The sequence below is a fragment of the Podarcis filfolensis genome (assembly GCF_964270895.1).
Source record: "Podarcis filfolensis genome assembly, chromosome: 8".
Classification (NCBI taxonomy): domain Eukaryota; kingdom Metazoa; phylum Chordata; class Lepidosauria; order Squamata; family Lacertidae; genus Podarcis; species Podarcis filfolensis.
Window position 1 is genome coordinate 78590733 of NC_139611.1, and position 17701 is coordinate 78608433.

Genomic DNA, 17701 nt, shown 5'->3' on the forward strand with positions numbered 1-17701 from the left:
TGTGACACAACGCAAATCCACAACGCAAAACCTAGATCTAGGTTCTATTTAAGTACTTGTGATTAGCTATGCGTGCCATCAAGGAAGCACGTTAAAAAACAGGTTGTGTGTGCTTTGATCTGGAAAGGAGTGTGTGTGTGTGTGTGTCTAACTGTGACTTCCTGGCTTGTTCGCTCATGCGGAAGGAGAAGAAAACAGTCCCACGCAGGCAAATATGGAGAGCATAGGAAGCTGCCTTCTACAGAGTCAGAACCAATGGTCCATCTCGGTTAAGTCTTGCCTAGATGGATGGGAAACAGCTTTCCAGGATTTCAGACAGGGCTTTCACCAAGCCCTACCTGAACATGGATGAAGACAGAACCTGGGACATGCACCTAGACACTTCTAGTAGCCCTAGCATTTATGGGCACAGCATACTTCCCTGCTTTTAAGACACATTTCATTGCTAAGCAATTTTCCTCCTCCCGCTAAAATATCCATTGTGTGCTGGGTGGAATGTGGCTGAGCGAGTATGGCAGGCACCTATTGGATACTGCCTGTTTTATCTATGAGTAAAGAGCAACAACTCATTATCCCACATTAGACACGTGCATGCAAATCACTGTTAACGTTTCTCAGTTTTATTTTGTGAATTCAGATGCTGAGCTTTCTGCTGTGCTCCTCTAGCACAGGAGTACTTGTATAGCCCTGTAGCAATATATGAATAATGGCAATGACAAGCTGTAAATGGGGATACAGCTCTCTCAAGACAGCCACACAATTAATTTTAATGGGAAGAGCCATTTTTAACTACTACTACTATTACTACTACTCCTAGAGTTGCATTAGTGAGGAAAGAAAGAAATCGTGGGCTGCTTTTATTATCCGGCGTGGAAATTATAACATGAAAAGGGCCAGGAGCTGAATCTGAGGTGCCATAAGCAGTATTATACTACTATAAACGGTCATAGCTCTTCTCCAAAACATCCTACTTGGTTAAGGATTCCGAGAGCTGTGAGGAGACCCCTATTCCCTTCACAAAGCTATAGTTCCCAGAGTGGTTTAACAATCAATCCCTTTCCCTAGTCAACTCTAGGAAATGTAGCTCTGTGACGGGATTAGAGATCTCCTGACAACTCACAGCACCTCACAAACAACAGTTCCCAGGATCCTTTGGGGTAAAGCCATGACAATTTAAAGCCGTATAACACAGCAGGCTGTAGTGCAGGAGGGGCCTAAGTGCCTATTTGGGCAAGCAAAAGCCATTCCATGTGATCCAGCATGGTTTAGCAGTGTTCACAGCTCAGTTTTGGGAGAACGTAAGGTCTCATGTTCCATCTGCAACATCACCAGTTTAAAAGGATCTGGGATTTGAGAATGTTCTCAAATGTCAGGTGGCAAAAACAGTACTGGACCAAGCAGACCAATGACTCAGTGTATATATAGTGACTCAGTACAAAGTAGATTTATTTGTTAGTGTTAGGTGCCTTGGAATGGAGACTATGCTTTCAATTTCTAGCTGGCAGTGCCACCAAGTGGACAGCATAGGGCTGTCACATTTCTAACACATCGCACTGGCCAGAAGAGCCAGCGTAATCTGTTCCATGCTTGAGTAGCAAACAAACTAGAGTGTAAGAACTACAGTGGTACCTCGGGTTAAGTACTTAATTCGTTCCTGAGGTCCGTTCTTAACCTGAAACTGTTCTTAACCTGAAGCACCACTTTAGCTAATGGGGCCTCCCGCTGCTGCCGCCGCGCCGCCGGAGCACGATTTCTGTTCTCATCCTGAAGTAGTTCTTGACCCGAGGTACTATTTCTGGGTTAGCGGAGTCTGTAACAAGGGACAAGGAGGGGGATGGAGAAAGGGTAAAAGGTAAAGGGACCTCTGACCATTAGGTCCAGTCACGGATGACTCTGGGGTTGCGGCGCTCATCTTGCTTTACTGGCCAAGGGAACCGGCGTACAGCTTCCGGGTCATGAGCCTGCATGACTAAGCTGCTCCTGGTGAACCTGAGCAGCGCACAGAAACACCGTTTACCTTCCTGCCAGAGTGGGTAATCGGCGGACTTCAGCAGAGTATCATGCAGCCTAATGTCTGGGGAAAGAGGGCAGGAAGGGGGAAAATGCAGAAGGAAGGCTGAAATGGATGGAGGTAGCAGAGAGACTCTGCAAGACACTGGCTCAGATCTCTGGGAAGCACAGATATGTACTTCCCCCAGCAGCCTGCTGGGTGGGGAAGGAAAAGGAAGGAGAGAAGAGAGGTGGCCCTGCCCACTTTTGACTCTGCCTCCCTCCCTCAAGGGAATGCAGCCATCAACGAAAATGATTCTCCACTGCTCGGCTATTGAGAACGTAATTTATATTGTCTTCTGCAGTGCTTTTCCTCTTAAAAAAAGAAGGTGCCAGTATTCACCATGAAGTTGTAAGTGCCATGTTTTTAACCACTGCTTTTCTTCTAGGAAAAGAAAAGGTGCCGGTACTGTGTACCCTAGAGTACCCCCAGGGAAAAAAGCACTGGTATTCTGCCTCCAATCAGCCGCACTCTCACTTGAGTAGAGAATCCAGTCAGGATACTCACAACTGAAGGGGTTGGCTCAAATCCAAAGCTGTGTATAATTCAGGTTTAAAAAGCAAGAGAATAATCTCACTTGAATTCTCCTTTCCCTATAAAAAAGCACTTGTAGGGTTTAATCAGCTGACTTAACTTCTACTCTGCACCCTCAAACAGTTAACTCTTCCCAACCTTCTGCAGGAAGCAAGCAAGGCTACCCAGAAAGTCCAAGCTTGGGCAGGTGGGAGTGCAAAAAGTGTGCCCTTCATGACAGCCAAGCATCCAGAAAAGGCAAAATACTGATGGAAGCTTCCCTCCCCTTTGACCAGTAGCAAATCTTGCCATGAACTAGGTGGAAGTCAGCATCTCCTAAAAGTGAATATTCCCATCCTTGGTCCTTCAGTTGTCCTCACTCTATGGAGACAGCACTTCCTATAAGGAAAATACAGCTTTGTATATATCCCTTTACCAACTATTCTTCCTGGCTGAAGCAAACCAGATGTGACACCTCCTGAAAATAGCGGCTTCCCCCTTCTGTTTCTGAACCAGAAAGGACCCATCAATCCTGTTCCTTGTCTCATTCTGGCTCTTCATCTCACACAGCAATGCCTGTCATCTTCCTGCCTCCATCTGGATCCAGGGAATAGATACGAAGCTACAGCTTATATTAGAGCTCCCCACGGGCATGGCGGATGTAGTGTTCATGCAGCCCAGCCTCCTGGTTAAAGCTCTCCCCACAGTCCATGCAGGAATAGGGGAGGGAGGGCAGCAACTCCTGGGTCTGCTGGTGGAAAGCCTGGTGCCGACGCAAGTTTGAAAGTTGTCGGAAGCTCTTGCCACAGTCCGGACACTGGTGAGGCAAGCTGTGGCCCGCAGCATGGCCCAGGCGGTGACGCTGGTAGTTGGCCAACTGGCTGAAGCGGCGGCCACAGTCATGGCAGTCAAAGGTAGGGCGCAAGGAGTCAGTAGAGTCGGAGGGCGGGGCTGGCGCATGGCCCCGCTGGTGGCAGATGAGCGCACGTGAACTCTCAAAGGCCTTGTTACATATGAAGCAGACAAAAAGAGCATCACGCAGATTGGCCTGAACGAAGTCCTCCGGGTGTTCCCGCTTCATGTGCCGCTCCTTGAACTTCTCATCTGGGAAGGTGATCAGGCAGTGAAAACACTGATTGGCACCCAGGCTGTCTGGAGATGAAGAGAAACAGAGGGAATCAAGCAGGGCCTGGCAGAACCTGCAGCTTACTTTGCAGAACCTCCCTGAAGAGAAGGAGAAACAGGTGGAGAGAATGCCATGAAAAGTCTGCCTTCCTGGCAATCAGTTTTTCATCAGCAGGACACTATTCATTCTCACAACTTTTGGACTATGCAAGCTATGTGGGCTTAAGTCAGCATTGTACACAAACTATTGAGGAGGTGGTTGCATAAGCTACTCTCCATCAGCTGTTGATGAAGTGTGATACCTGATAGCAGAAGTGGGGAGAGGGGAGATACCAAGCATCAGCTGCCTTTACACACTGTTGTGTTTCTCCAGTTAAGTAATCACTGTGGAACACTTTGGCTGTTCCCTAGCAGGGATAAAGGGAGAATGAAGAGTTGATTAGGAGAAGGGCCTCACATGCAAACTATCAGGATGAAAGTGACATAGGCAATAAAAGTGGACAGGCATTCCTCACCTAGAGGCAGTGGTTACTTACCTGAAAGTGAGCATTAAATTAAGTAGCAGTTTTTAAGATTTACCTCTATAGTCATGAGAGCTAGAAGCTTTCCCCTCATTTTTTAAAGAAAGCTAGGAAACTGCAGAACCTGGGCAATACATTGGGTTGCATGCATAGACCTAGAGCTGGCTGTCTGCACTGCAAATGGTGCCATGCAGAAAACCTGTGTCTCATGATGCCATGCAGTCACATCCTTGTTCATATTTCAGAATGCTGGCAGAGAAACATGATAAAAGGAAGAAGATTATGACTTCTAATGCAACTTTTTAATAAGGGTGCTGTTTCACCAGTTGGAGAATCGTTTAAATTCTAAAAGCAAGAACAAAACCATAGTACTCACAGATTGTACTGTTGCTAGGGGGTCCTTTTTCTCTGTCATTTGTGCCTGCGCAGACAGGGGGCAGGATTGTGGAGCTCACCTCCTCTACACAGATAGGCTCTGGCTTACAGATTGTTAGATGCTCCTGGGCTATTGAAACATCAAGCCCATTGCAGTCCGACACCTTTGTAAGAAGTTGCTCAGTCAACAGTGGCGTACTGACTGCAGAAGAGTCAGCCATTGCTACCTGTAAGAATGAAACCAAGTTGTGAGCAAAAAAACCAATCCCCCTTGGCTCCCTTCCTCATACACAACTCAGGTTATGCCCATGTGTGATAAACTCCTTTTTAAAGGAGATGCTCCTCATAGCTTCTGCTTCCAGGAAATGTAAAGAGCAGTTAGCGAAGCAGCTTTTTTCAACATACTGTTTCAGGTCAACCAAGCGAAGAGGCACCTGTAAACTAGAAGACTCTTGTTGTTGCTGTTTCTGTGCAAACATTACTGAAAGTGTTGTCTTCCAAGGAAAAATAAATGCACAAGCGTACAGTTGTTGCTTTTTTAAAGACCGCCATTGTGCTAGCAAAAGACATTCTAAGAGGCTATTACTACTTGTTCCATGGACCAGCTTACCAGGTTTTTGGTAATCATCATCACCATCGTATTATTTATTATATTTCTATAATACACTTCATCCAAGGATCACATGGTGCTTTACGAACCAAAAACGTGAAAATATATAACATGCTAATAAACACAACAATCACCACCCAACGTGGCTTGAAAGGTTGTTTTAACTAATAAAGTGCTATACATCTGGGCCCGCCCCCAATATTTCCTCTTCGCTGACCGTCTCCTAAGAAGAGCCTCCTCCCTCCCTCAAAAGCGCCCACCTCACCCCTAGCCCCACAATATCGCAATATCATCAAGCCGGGAGGGGGAGAGCCCTCGTGGGACTACAACTCCCACAATCCCCAGCCATGGGTCCCGCCGGCTGCTGCCGCCGGGAGCTAGAGACCCCGGAATGGCCTGCTGTGGGGACCATAGGCTCCCAGCCCCTCCTCTAGGCTAGCGGTGCCCCCTCCCCACCTACGCGGCGGCTCAGCCCAGAGCAGCCTCTCTTCCTCCCTCCGCCCGCGGTCAAGTCTCCCAACTTCATCTCTCGCCAGTCCCTCGACTGTTCCAGCTCCTCCTCAGGCACTTCCCTCTGCCATCTCTCCACTCCCGGCCCTTAAGAAACAAGGAAAAGCCTCTCTCGAAAAGGCCCGCTCAGCTCCCCTGTCAACGCGAAAAAATAAAAATGCACATCTCAACCGTCACCTTTCTCTACGTTTCTTTTTTTTCCCACACTGTGTTTTTTTCCCCTGCTTCCGGGGACCTTCCATCTCCAACAAGGCCCTCCCTCGCCAATTTCCTGTAGGGCGATGTCTAAACATCCACCTGACTAATATCCATGCACATACTTTTATGTCGTTGCCGCCGCAGCTTTTTATTCGTGTCCTGGATACAGGAATAGACTGGGACTGGGGAGTCTTCGCGCGTTTACCCCTCTGTGGTCCCTAGACGGGCACACTCCGTGATTATTTTTTCAGGCAATATTTTAGACAGCCCTGGTGCGACGTAAGGGGCGCGATGCGTCCAAATAAGACGTTGACGATAGGTGGGAAGGCTCTTTTACCATAGAGTTATGGGATAAGCGCAGTCACCTCAATGAGGTCGCCTCCGATTCGTCTAAGTCAGTCTATGGTGACGACCATAGATTTCGTCGCTTTGTTGAAAAAAGGGGGCTTATGCGCATGCTCTTTCCTGCTTCCGATCCCAGCCGCGAAGTGGAGGGCTGAGATGGCGGGGCGCATGCGCTGGCTTGATCAGCCGAGGCCAGCTCTGTGCTTTTAATAGCAAGCATAACGGGAAGATGTTCAGCAGGTGAAGCTTTGGCCAAAGCTGCGGATAGGAAGGAAATCTTCACCGGCTGAAATTCTGCCTGGCCGTTCCTACTGCCGTGCCAAAGGCAGGGCAGCTCTACCATGCAACTTTCTCTTATTTTAGCCCCCGCTTTCCTTGTTTTCATTCACACACACACAGGGGGCGGACCGTGAGATGATGATGACGGTTCTCACACTTTCCACAAATTGCATGATTGCTCGTTTCGAGAGCGAGTATAAAAGTATTTAATAGTCGTCCTCATCATTATACCCCGTCTTACATGGTAAACAATTTCCAGAGGGTTTAGATGTGTTAGGACTGTTGACATCAAAATCAACAAGTCTTGTGGTGCCTTGAAAGACCAACAAGTGTTTTTTTATTGTGGCATGAGCTTCCAGGAGCCAGAGTCCACTTCCTAACAGAAGAGCTCTGCTGGATCAGGCAAATGGTCCATCGGAGCCCAGCATCCTGTTCTCACTGTGGTCAACCACGCGGCTCTTCATGTAAGCCTGCAGCTAGCTGCTTGTTCTACCCAGCAATGGGTGAAACCAGAACATGTTTTATAATGAAGGCAGAACTGAGCAGATTTAAATCCGTTTTGGTTCACAATTAACAACACAGCTTGTTCGTTAAAAACAATTGGAGGCAGCACCAAAAAGCAATGTTTTTAAAATAAAAACTAATATTGTAAGTGGCATTTTGTTTATCATACCTATTCTGAAAACTGAAGTTGCTGTCTAGAATAAGGAACTGGAATGATGGAAGTCTCATGAAAATCTGGGTAATCTGGAGAAACAAATCACTCTTGAGACAGCCTTGCAAACTTTCAAGGTATAGCTATAGAGCAGGGAGGAGGAAAGCCTACAACTCCCATCATCCCTAGCTATGCAAATTTACTTGTGAAATCCCACATACTGGGACTTGCTTGACAGGAAGTACCGTATATAGGATATAGTATTTAAGGATACACAGTAGTGAAGGGATATGCCACCCAACAGAGCTGCAAATATGTGCGTCTGAATTAACAGATCCTGACAGAAGGAAATGTTTGCCCAACAGTTTCAGTGCTTAAAAATAAAGGAGTTCATTCTGTATTAAGAGCTACCTGGGAACTATGCCAAAGCAACACAGCTATTTCCTAATATGTGCTTCAAGTGCATGAGACAAGCGTGTTCATCTTTCCTAACAGAGCTAAACCACCACACATATGGCAGAACGGTAGCTCCTAAGCTATACTACAGATCTATTTAGCTTCTCCCTCAACTGTCACCTGGCAGCAGCTATGCCGTCAGGCTGCAGCAGATGGAATAAAGGGAATGAGGGCTCCTCCGTCAGCTCTGCTGGGAGACCAGTTCCATTTGGCTCCTCTGTTCCCAATTCCAGCTACTATTTATTTAACTTAAGAATTGGTGTGCGAGTTGAAATTGTTCCTCTTCTGTCCCCATCTCTTTTCCTTTTTGTGTTCTGTCGCTTAGATTCCATGCATTGATGGTAGCATTTTTACTGGTGGTATGTAAGCTTCCTTTCATTTCTGTGTCTTCTCCCTGTACTTTTGGCTACTCCAAAAGCAGCTTTCAAACAGGAATTGGACGTTAAGGCTGCTTCGTTGGTGCTCTAGTTGTTTCTCTAGCAGGGATTGGGGACCTGGGGACCTCTAAATAGTGTTGGACTCCAATTCCCATCAGCCCCAGCCAGCATGGCCAGTGGAAAGGGATGATTACAACTATCTTCACCCCTGGCCCCTGGCTATGCTTGCTGGGGCTGATGAGAGTTGCCATTCAGCCAACACCTGGAGGGTCAAAGAGTTCCCCTGCAACTGAAATAGCCCCTCATCCATCTCTGCAGCCAAATCCAGTGCCATTGAGCTTCCCCCATTCACGAAGAGAGAGATGGGCACAGTGAGAAGTCACACATACAGAATCACTTTTATTAAACCGACTCTCCCAGCTACTGCGAAGAGAGGTTGTTAATATTCATGATTGATGCTGAATGGATGCCGTCTCTAGAAGCCGCTCTCTTTGAAAAGCCAAACACACGCACACGCACACACAGAGACAGACGGAACACAGCTTCGGTTCAGCATGGACCACCCAGGTGCCAAAGATGGTGACAAGCGAGAGGATGGGCACCTAAATTGGGGACTGTCTACACAGTAAGAGGGTGGGCAGCAGGGATGCAGGACCCTTGTGCACAGGACATGCCGTTCTAACCCAGCCCTTTCCTCCTCCCTCAACCTTGAGATAGGCCTGGAATAAAATCTCACCTGGTTCAATTGTTTAAAAATGAGCAACACGCCCAATACTGCTTAGTGCTTCCATTGCAAAAAGCCCATTGACATGGGCTCCCTTTGGGGAATAATTAGCTAGGACCTACAGGCGCCAGACCCGTAGATAGCTCCTCTCTCTGGGGGCAGGGAGAAGGCAACAGCTCCCTTCCCTTCAGGTGGGCAGGGGGCTCCTGCGTTTGCTACACTTACTCTGAGGAGGCAGGGCATGCAGGAGGGATTGCTCCGAAGCAACCGCGTACCCTCCCAACTCTCCTCCCCTCCTGCTAAATTCATTTTAGAAAAATAGAATGAAACTAAAAGAGGACCTCAAAAAATAAAAAAATGAAGGAGGCTTCACTTCTCTCCCAGAGTCCTGGCCAGACAGATCCCTCGGCAGGCGCCACTGATTAGATTAGGGAGTGGGATTGGGGAGGGGTAGAAAAGATGTGCTCTACAGCTCTCCTCGGGCATGGAGCATGTAGTGCTCGTGAAGTTCTGACACCAAGCCAAACTCCCCCGGGCACTCGGTGCAGTGGTACGGTCCGTCGGCCCCATCTATGTCCTGGTCCCCATTGGCCTCCCTCTGGGTGGGGGAGGGGGGGAGCTTGTTATGGGGAGCGGGCGGGGGGCTCCAGCACCAGCCGTGTTCGCAGCGATGACCCTCCAGGGTGGCCGGGGAGGCAAAGCCCAGGCCGCACTCGGCACATATGTAGTGAAAAACTCGGGCCCGGCCAGAGTTGGGGGCTGCTCGCCCTTCCTGGTTGTTGGGGTTACTAGGCAGGATCAGAGGCGGTGGCTGTTTGGAGGAAGAGGAGCCGCTGTGTGGCCGCTTGCGCCCCTCGTGGTAGCTGCGGTGCACCTTCAGGGCGCGCGAAGTGCCGAAGCCACGGCCGCATTCGGGGCATTCATGCCACTCAGGGCTGGGAGCCAGCGAAGAGCTCAGCTGATCCTGCCCAGCCTCTCCGCCATCGTCCACCGGCTCCCCAACTGTCGCCTGCAGCTCTTTGCTCCGGGGGCCTAATAAAAGAGGCAGAGGAAGGGGGGAAATGCAGTGAGGTACAAACAACAACACCTCCAGGTTTTGGAGTTACAGCAAGTTCTTCCCATCTGCCTAATATTTATTTGATTTTTTTGCATATCAGCTTCTGTCGTTCAAAGCGGGTGGGGGAAGTCAAACCCTGGAGCTGGGGAAGTTCTGGGGCTCAAAGCCAGCCTGAAAGCCACACCCTGTAATCCAGAAATTCTGCTAACTCCTCTAAAATGTGCAAGCATGGCAAGGGCTACAGTTAGCGGTATTGGAAGTGCACTCCTGAAATGCTCAGAGGTGCTTTCTTCATGACTAGCATGAGGCTGATGAGCTGAATCCCTGGCACTGTGAACAGGTGGCTAAATCCAGACTCAAATTGAGCCCCAGCTCCAACACAAGACCCCCCTCTAACAATCTAGTTCAGTCATTTTGCTACACAGCACAGGGAAAGTTTGCTTTGTAATATGACGTTTTCATGTCCTTGTACCTGGAAGGCTTTGGGCTGATGGGGTAGGGGGGCTGCTGTCTCCGGAAGATACAGATGTAGCTTCAGATTCATCCTCTTCCTCGTGCATGGTGGAGACACCTAGAAGAATCACAGTCCATAACTGGCAGAACCTCAGACAGCTCTAGGCTAGTTCATCAGAGGAGGAGGCTTGAATACAGATGCATTCAAAAGTAAGGACTCATCCCAAATATCCCAATGCATTAATGATTTTCTATCTCCACCTTCCCTCCCCTTTCCACACACATAGCTCCACATCCCTCATGATTAACTACTCTTTTGAAACCTCAAATATGTTTCATGCACCTATTTATATAGATATAACGCACCTTTATCCACCAAAGGTCTCATTTGAAATGTTGTACCTTCAAAATATATTCTTAAAAATGCAGCTCCTTTGTGTAACACATTACCCACCTTTACAATGAAGTAGGATACTGACCAAAATAAGTAAGTAGTCAAGATACTCAACACCCCTTGAATCAACTCTGGCTACACCCATGTCTATTTTGCAGGTGGCAAACTGAGGCTGAGACCATTTTGTGAGCTGAGATTTTAAGGCAGGGTGCCCCCAGGACAAAAGACACTTCCAAGGCCATGTTCTCAACCTAAGGGACTAGATATTTGTTCCTCTTCTTCTTTTTAAAAATGGAAAGAATAAAGCCAAGACTGAGAATACTAAAATCTGTATCTAGTTCCCATTGTCACACTTTCCATGTGCTTGTGCAGAACTAAGAAAGACACACAACCTTGCCTGAACCCTCATTCCACTGAAAGGCTAGCCATCATAAATGAAAGCCCATCAAAAGGTCTCACAAGAGTTTTCCGCTCCTGAATGATGCTCAGGCTTGCACAAGTTTCCAGGAGAAAAATGTATATTCTGCAACTGCCTTTTTACAAGTTCTAGGTGTCTGAACTGGGTCCCTGACATAGGGTGGATGAGCAGACAGTGTGGCTCAACTGCTGTGTTTAGACTGGGAGAAGGGGGGAAGAGAGAGAGAGACCCAAATTCAAAACCCTCATCATCTGTGAAGCTTCATTCACTTACACCTTCTTTTGCAAGTTTGTTGTTGGGTTATTGCATATATTTATTTCTTTTTTTAGCCCACCCTAAGCTCCATGGTAATATAATATGCCTAAAAAATGAATCAAAATGATGATTTTGGTCAAAGAGAGCTCACAATGAACCAAGCAGATCATACATCTGTATGCTATAGAGGCTGGCCACAAACTGAGCACTGCCATGAACACATGCCAGCCATGCAGAAGAGATCACCGTAAAGACAAGTATCTCCTCCTCAGTGCCTACTCCTGCTCCACAAATGTCACCTTTCAATTGGGAACTGAGATTTCAAGGCCAATAGGTCTATAGACTGAGAGAATATAATACAGTGGTACCTCGCAAGACGAATGCCTCGCAAGACGAAAAACGCGCCAGACGAAAGGGTTTTTCGTTTTTTGAGTTGCTTCGCAAGACGATTTTGCCTATGGGCTTGCTTCGCAAGACGAAAACGTCTTGCGAGTTTGTTTCCTTTTTTCTTAAAGCCGCTTGAAGAGGTGCAGTTGCGACGGACCGTGCTTCGCAAGACGAAAAACATCGCAAGACGAAAAGACTCGCGGAACGAATTAATTTCGTCTTGCGAGGCACCACTGTATACAGAGAGCCTGTTGTATCAGGCCAATGGCCCATCTAGCCCAATATCCTGTTCTCACAATGGCCTACCACATGGCTATGGGAAACCAGGGAGAAGGATCCAAGCACAAGAGCTCTCTCCCCTTCCAAGGTTTCTTGCAAGTGGGATGGATATTACCTCTGACAGCCTTATACTCTGCCCCTTCTCCACGAACCCACTTGGTAGAAGGCTTTTCTTTCCCCCACAGCCCCCCATGCCCCGCAGTCTGCTAAGAAGCTACTATTCTGCACTTTCCATGCTGCCTGCAAAAGAAGGCACCTCCTCTGCTCTACAGCCAGAATGGAGACACAAACCACTCCAGTAGACTACTAACAAAATACTAGTAGCTTCAATGGGCTTATTTAAACAGCTGTGCTACTCAGCTCTCGGGAGCCAATCCAAGAATAGCCCACTAACAACAGGTGGGGTGTGGGTGGGGTGTGGATCATGCCTACTATGAAAACAAACCAATGCTTAGTACTCAGCAGTGCCATGGTTAGAGAGTGGGACAAATGTTCTCGTAAAAGTTCTGCAGCTGCATGCACCCTTCCTTGTAGGATACCACCCCCTAGTGCCCTGTTGAAACAACTGCAGCCAGTGGGAAAGTTAACGGTAACACCAAACCCTATGCAGCCTAGCTCTACAGGATGCTAACATCCAGCCCTCTCATGCGAACGGAGACTTACTACTCTCAGGGCCTCCCTTGGATGTAAATCAATTGTTACTCTGCTTAGGTGGGCCAGCAGACCTGCAAGTTGGCAGGAAAAGGGCACCTGGAAGAATTTTATTATGCTCCCAGTCCCCCTAGCGCAGTGGGTCTGGCTCCTACGTACAAACCAAGGCTCCCTCTACCTGACCACACAGGCCTACTGGCAGGAGGGAGGGAAACTCAAGCACCCCCATACCCTACCCTCCCACCCCCTCAAAGCAAACGGGAGTTCTCCCTTGCAGCTCACTACACTTTGCTCACCAGTCGAAGTCCCCTCCTCCTCCTTCTCCTCCTCAAAGCCAATGTCCTCTGAGCTCCCAGCTTCCACATGCTTGGGTACTTCAGACATCACCCCTTAATGCCAGCAGCCCAAACCTGGAAGAGGAGCAGAACTAGTTATAAATGCCTGGCAGGGCATGGATGGAGGCACTGGGGGGCCTGGGGGATTTGCAGGGGGTGGGGGAGGGAGAGAGACCCCAGAGAGCATAGGAGGATGAGGGAAAGAGTGGGGGGCTCAAGGGGAGACTTCATCCCACAATGCACTGGGGCTGACACTGTATGGACCACTCCCATAATGCTCTGGGAGAGCAGAGGTCAGCCCCTCGCCCCAGGTATGGAACAGAGCTGAGTTCAGTCCCTATAATGCTCTGGGGCTCCATGGACCACAAGAGGAGCCCACAATCCCATGCTGCACTGCGACTGGAGGGGTGGGGGGTATTAAGGACCATGGGGGGAGGGCAGGCAAACAAATAAAAAATCTGCCCCTTTCCCATAATGCACCGGGCGCGCGCACACACGCACACCCAACACTCACCGGTTCCTCCGGATTTGGGGAGGGGCAGCCCGGTCCCCTCTAGCCACAGGACCCTCGCTGCGCAAGCGCAGACAGGGAAAGCAGGCGGGGCCTGCCCGCTCAGCGCTCGTCTCCCCTTGCGCGTGCGCCGTTAGGGCCTCGACGGCAAAGGCGAAGCTATTTGCGACTCTGCTCTGCGCATGGGCGGGTGACGAAGAAGGGGCTCGGCGGCCAGCGCGCCGCGCATGCCCGTCTGGCAGGTCGCGGCCTTGGGCGGCTTTCCGAGTCGTGTGGCCGCGCTTGCGCAAGAAAGGCAGCTGTCGCGCCGTGGGGAGGCCTTGCGCATGCGCCTAGGAATTAACCCATTCGATGCGGGGAAGGGGAAACAGAGAGAAATAAATAACTGTGGATTTTGCAGCGCATCCCTGAACGTGCTCACTCGGGTGCAAAGCCCCATTAAAGTCAATGGCCCATGCGCAATGTAGGATTACTTACATAGGACTAAGTGAACTTTCCTACTTGTCTTGGCGCAGCCTTACCCAGCCCTCCAGATGTGCGGTAAGGCTCCAGACACCTGGACCCATTGACAGCAGGCGGGCTCCTCTACTGCACACTTTTCGGCGCCTGCCGAAAATATTCTTATTTAATAAAGCGTGCCCGGATGCTTAGAAAAATTGCACGAGTTTTCATTCGTTTTGGTCTAATTTTATTGTGGTTTTAAACCTTCTGTACGGTTTTTAAATTATGGTTGCAATTTTTTGTGCGTGGTGATTTTATTGGTTTTGCTTTTTTGCAAACCGCCCCATCAGGTTCTATCTACAATCTACAATCCCATCATCCGTGAGCTTTGACCAACCCCCTGCTGGGGCTGATGGGAGTTGTAGTCCAACAACAGCTGGAGGGTCGACAGCCAGGGCTACTTTAGCGTTTTGCAACCGCGAGAGATACCAGTGAGGTCACAGGCCTTAAGGACCATCTCCTTCCTTCCCCGCCTCCAAGGTTGTTCGCTCTATTCATCACTAAAGCCATCACCCTGGGTAATAGAGGTCACCTGCCTTCCCTCATTTGTTAAGGATACTTTCCTTTCAACGTTGCTTTCCTCCCGTTAACATCTGGAGGGGCCATAGGTTTTCCCCATCCCTGATCCCAACCATCCAGCGTTCTCTCCGCCCGGCTGACAACGGAATGGCACGGAGGTGTTGACCATATTGGGCAAAAGATCCCTGCATTGCAAGCTCCTCTTGAGGCGACTATGCTGTAAGTTCTAGACTCCCTCTGTAATAGGTATTTTATGGTCTTAGGTATATGGTAATGTTCATAAGTGTACCAACCAAGCACATACATAGATCAGCACAGGAAGGCCAACCTGGAACCATTTTGATTCCTAAACTCACCAAATCTTTTCTCTGCAAGGTCAAAATGGAAAAGCCTCCCCATTGTCTTTTCATTCACAAATCCTGTCTTAAGGATATGTCTGTTTGAATAGGGTGTGAGCCTGTGACCTGGCCCAGGAACTAAGTATTTATCATTACAAAAGACTAGCCAGGCTACCCAGGAAATCCAATCAAGTAACCTGCCAGACAGGAGATAAACAAGGACAAGAGAAAAACAACATTTAAATTTCTGTGATCTAGGTATGATGTATCTGAGGGGTGGTCTTAGGTTACACCCCTTCTGTGATGTATGTATGATGTTTCTGGGGGTGGTCTTGATCTACAGGATGGGAATTTCAAAAGTCTTTATAAGGCCTTGCACACTATTTTTCTGAGTCCTCCTTTCCTGCATGTGAGGGGAGCACCCTATTGCAACAGATCAATAAAGATCAAGCTTACTAGCTGCTTTGCTTCTCAATATTCTCTGGTTGGCCTCTGTTATTTTCTCTTACCAATAGGGAACCTATGTAAGGACTCTATATGGGCTCTTGGATACCCCATAAGGGAAAAGGGCAATTTTCGTTTACAACACCTCCATGCAGACTGAAAGTGAAAATACGTGAATAAATCATATTTCTTAAAACTACGACAGCCTCCGCTGCAACTTCAATTCTCCGAAGGAGCACAGTCCCCTGAAATTTTTGCTACCACTCGGCAGAGAGTGCGGGTGGCGCCCAGCTTTTTTAACGGTATGAAACTCGGGAGTCCTCGAGGCTGCATCTAGCAACAATTCGAAGGATGAGAAACCTGCAGCCTTCCAGATGTTATTAGAACTACAACTTCCATCAGCCCGAACTAGCATTGACAACAGCCAAGAATGATGGGAGTTGTAGTTTCAACATCTGCATGAGAGGGAGGAAAGCAATGTAGAAACGAAAGGGGATGGAAGGCGGGGCCTGTCATTCTCAGCTCCCCAGAGTTGCTGTGAAGCCACCTCTATTATACAAAATAATTGCCCCTGGTGGTTGTGGTGTCCATATCGGCAGAGGGAAATGGGAGTTGGAGATCAACAGAAAGCCACACATCGCCTCCATCACCTGTTTATTGCTCTCCCAGCCGGTTATATTTGTCAAAAGCACAGGAAGAGGAGCCCCTCTCTGGGAACAGGGTTTTGGTCTCTTTTGCTAGAGGTTTGCAATGGGGGTGCTCAGTGAGACGCTCTCCTGCCTGGGTTTTGCGGGCAAAAATCGAGATAGTAAGGGACTCATGATGGGTTAGAAAACAGGCAGACAGCAGCCACGAGAGGGAGCTCGTGTATTAAGCCAGCTGCATGAGAAATCCAGCCTTGGGCGGGGGAAAGCGCGGCTGCATGGCGCTGCTTTTACGCTTCAAGGGAGGCAGCGCGCACCAGTGGTAAGCGCGTTGGGGCTTGCAATAGGCAGATGCGTGGCCTGGGGCGGGGGTTGTGCCTTAAATGGGACCTTAATTATTATGGATCTACTCTGAGGCAAGCTTAGTGGGATGCCACCCGCTGTCCCGACGACGTTTATTGAAACATTCATTCAGGGAGACTATATACTATAATAGGACATCGTTTTCCAGTGCATTTTTCTCATAGCACCCCTTATCGCAAAAAAAAAGGCTGATCTGTTGGAGGGAAGCGACTTCGCCTCTCAGGAGCACTAAATCCACTGTAGTTCTTCGCCTGGAGTTTGCCGGTATGTGACTGAATCCAGCCCGTGAAATAGCAGCAAAATACCTCCTAAAACAAACAGACGCAATTTCCCGCTGCCCCTTTAAAATAACGGGGAAGAGGGGAGAGAGAGTGGTTAGAATGAGGGTGATGTCATCTTCCTGGGGGGTCACGTGGGGCTGCTGATTGCTACTGAATGAAGTCAGATTTATTTTTATTTTATCCCCCCGCCCGCCCCCAGCGGAGGTACGGAATGCAATCCACCTATGGGAGCTTTCCGCTTGGGCTGCTGCGTCTCTCTCGTGTTGCAGATACTTTAAAACGGTCAGGGCTCATGCAACGTCTCACTGGAGCGAGTCCTCTGGGCGGAGGGAAGGTTTTGCAGGACTGCGCAGAGTTCCAGCCAGCTGCTAGATGGTGGGGAAGGTGATCCAGTGATGGACCGGGAGGAGCTAGAGCAGGCACAGGGAGCCTCTCCCACCAGCTGCATGGCCAATGCTGATCTGCGGTGATGGTGCCAGCAGTTCCAACATCATTTAGGGTCACAGAGCCTGGGCTAGAGCTTGTTCCCTGCCCTGGGAGGGCAGCACCCACATGCTCTGACACGTCGAGCGATGCTTTCTCTTTTCCCCCCATTACGTTTTATTAAGTTTTAACATTTTTAACATATACAATCGAAAGAGAATTTCGTCTTTTCTCTTATTTTTAGCAACTTTCCATCCCTATTTTCCATGGAGTTGCGCTCTCTCCCCTGCTGCCTTGGTTAGCGCAAATACATTTATTGTTTATACCCCACCCATCTGGCTAGGTATAAATCCACATTTACACCATACATTTAAAGCATTCTTCTACCACTTTAACAATCCTGACTTCCCCCAAAAGAATCCTGGGAGATGCAGTTTGTGAAGGGTGTTGAGCAGGCTTCCTCAAACTCAGCCCTCCAGATGTTTTTGGCCTACAACTCCCATGATCCCTAGCTAGCAGGACCAGTGATGAGGGGTGATGGGAATTGTAGTCTCAAAACATCTGGAGGGCCGAGGTTGAGGAAGCCTGGTGATGAGCTTACAGACCTACAGTTCCAAGTATCTTTAAACTACAATGCCTAGGATTCTCTCCATGACTCTTAAAGCGGTATAAGAGTCCTTTAAATGTACGCTGTGGGTGCCTAATTGATA

General features: G+C 48.7%; 2 protein-coding genes across 5 annotated transcripts; both read right to left on the reverse strand.

The window, feature by feature from the left end:
• Window positions 1–598: 598 nt before the first annotated feature.
• Window positions 599–5961, reverse strand: ZNF576 (zinc finger protein 576). Of its 3 annotated transcripts, none has more exons than XM_083627920.1 (3): window positions 5882–5961; window positions 4586–4811; window positions 599–3787 (listed from the first exon to the last, which is right to left on the reverse strand). In XM_083627920.1, the coding sequence occupies exons 2-3, from the start codon at window positions 4803–4805 to the stop codon at window positions 3198–3200; spliced, it is 810 nt and encodes a 269-aa protein (XP_083484046.1). In that variant the 5' UTR covers window positions 4806–4811; window positions 5882–5961; the 3' UTR covers window positions 599–3197. The 3 variants fall into 3 exon arrangements, with proteins under 3 accessions (XP_083484046.1, XP_083484045.1, XP_083484047.1); XM_083627919.1 differs by having other exon boundaries at window positions 5721–5945; XM_083627921.1 differs by having other exon boundaries at window positions 599–3715; window positions 5721–5939.
• A 2432-nt stretch (window positions 5962–8393) lies between these two features.
• Window positions 8394–13710, reverse strand: ZNF428 (zinc finger protein 428). 2 transcript variants are annotated; one of them, XM_083627968.1, is made up of 4 exons: window positions 13482–13710; window positions 12929–13042; window positions 10268–10366; window positions 8394–9770 (listed from the first exon to the last, which is right to left on the reverse strand). In XM_083627968.1, the coding sequence occupies exons 2-4, from the start codon at window positions 13014–13016 to the stop codon at window positions 9205–9207; spliced, it is 753 nt and encodes a 250-aa protein (XP_083484094.1). In that variant the 5' UTR covers window positions 13017–13042; window positions 13482–13710; the 3' UTR covers window positions 8394–9204. The 2 variants fall into 2 exon arrangements, with proteins under 2 accessions (XP_083484094.1, XP_083484095.1); XM_083627969.1 differs by lacking the exon at window positions 12929–13042 and having other exon boundaries at window positions 13482–13629.
• Between the last annotated feature and the right edge of the window lie 3991 nt (window positions 13711–17701).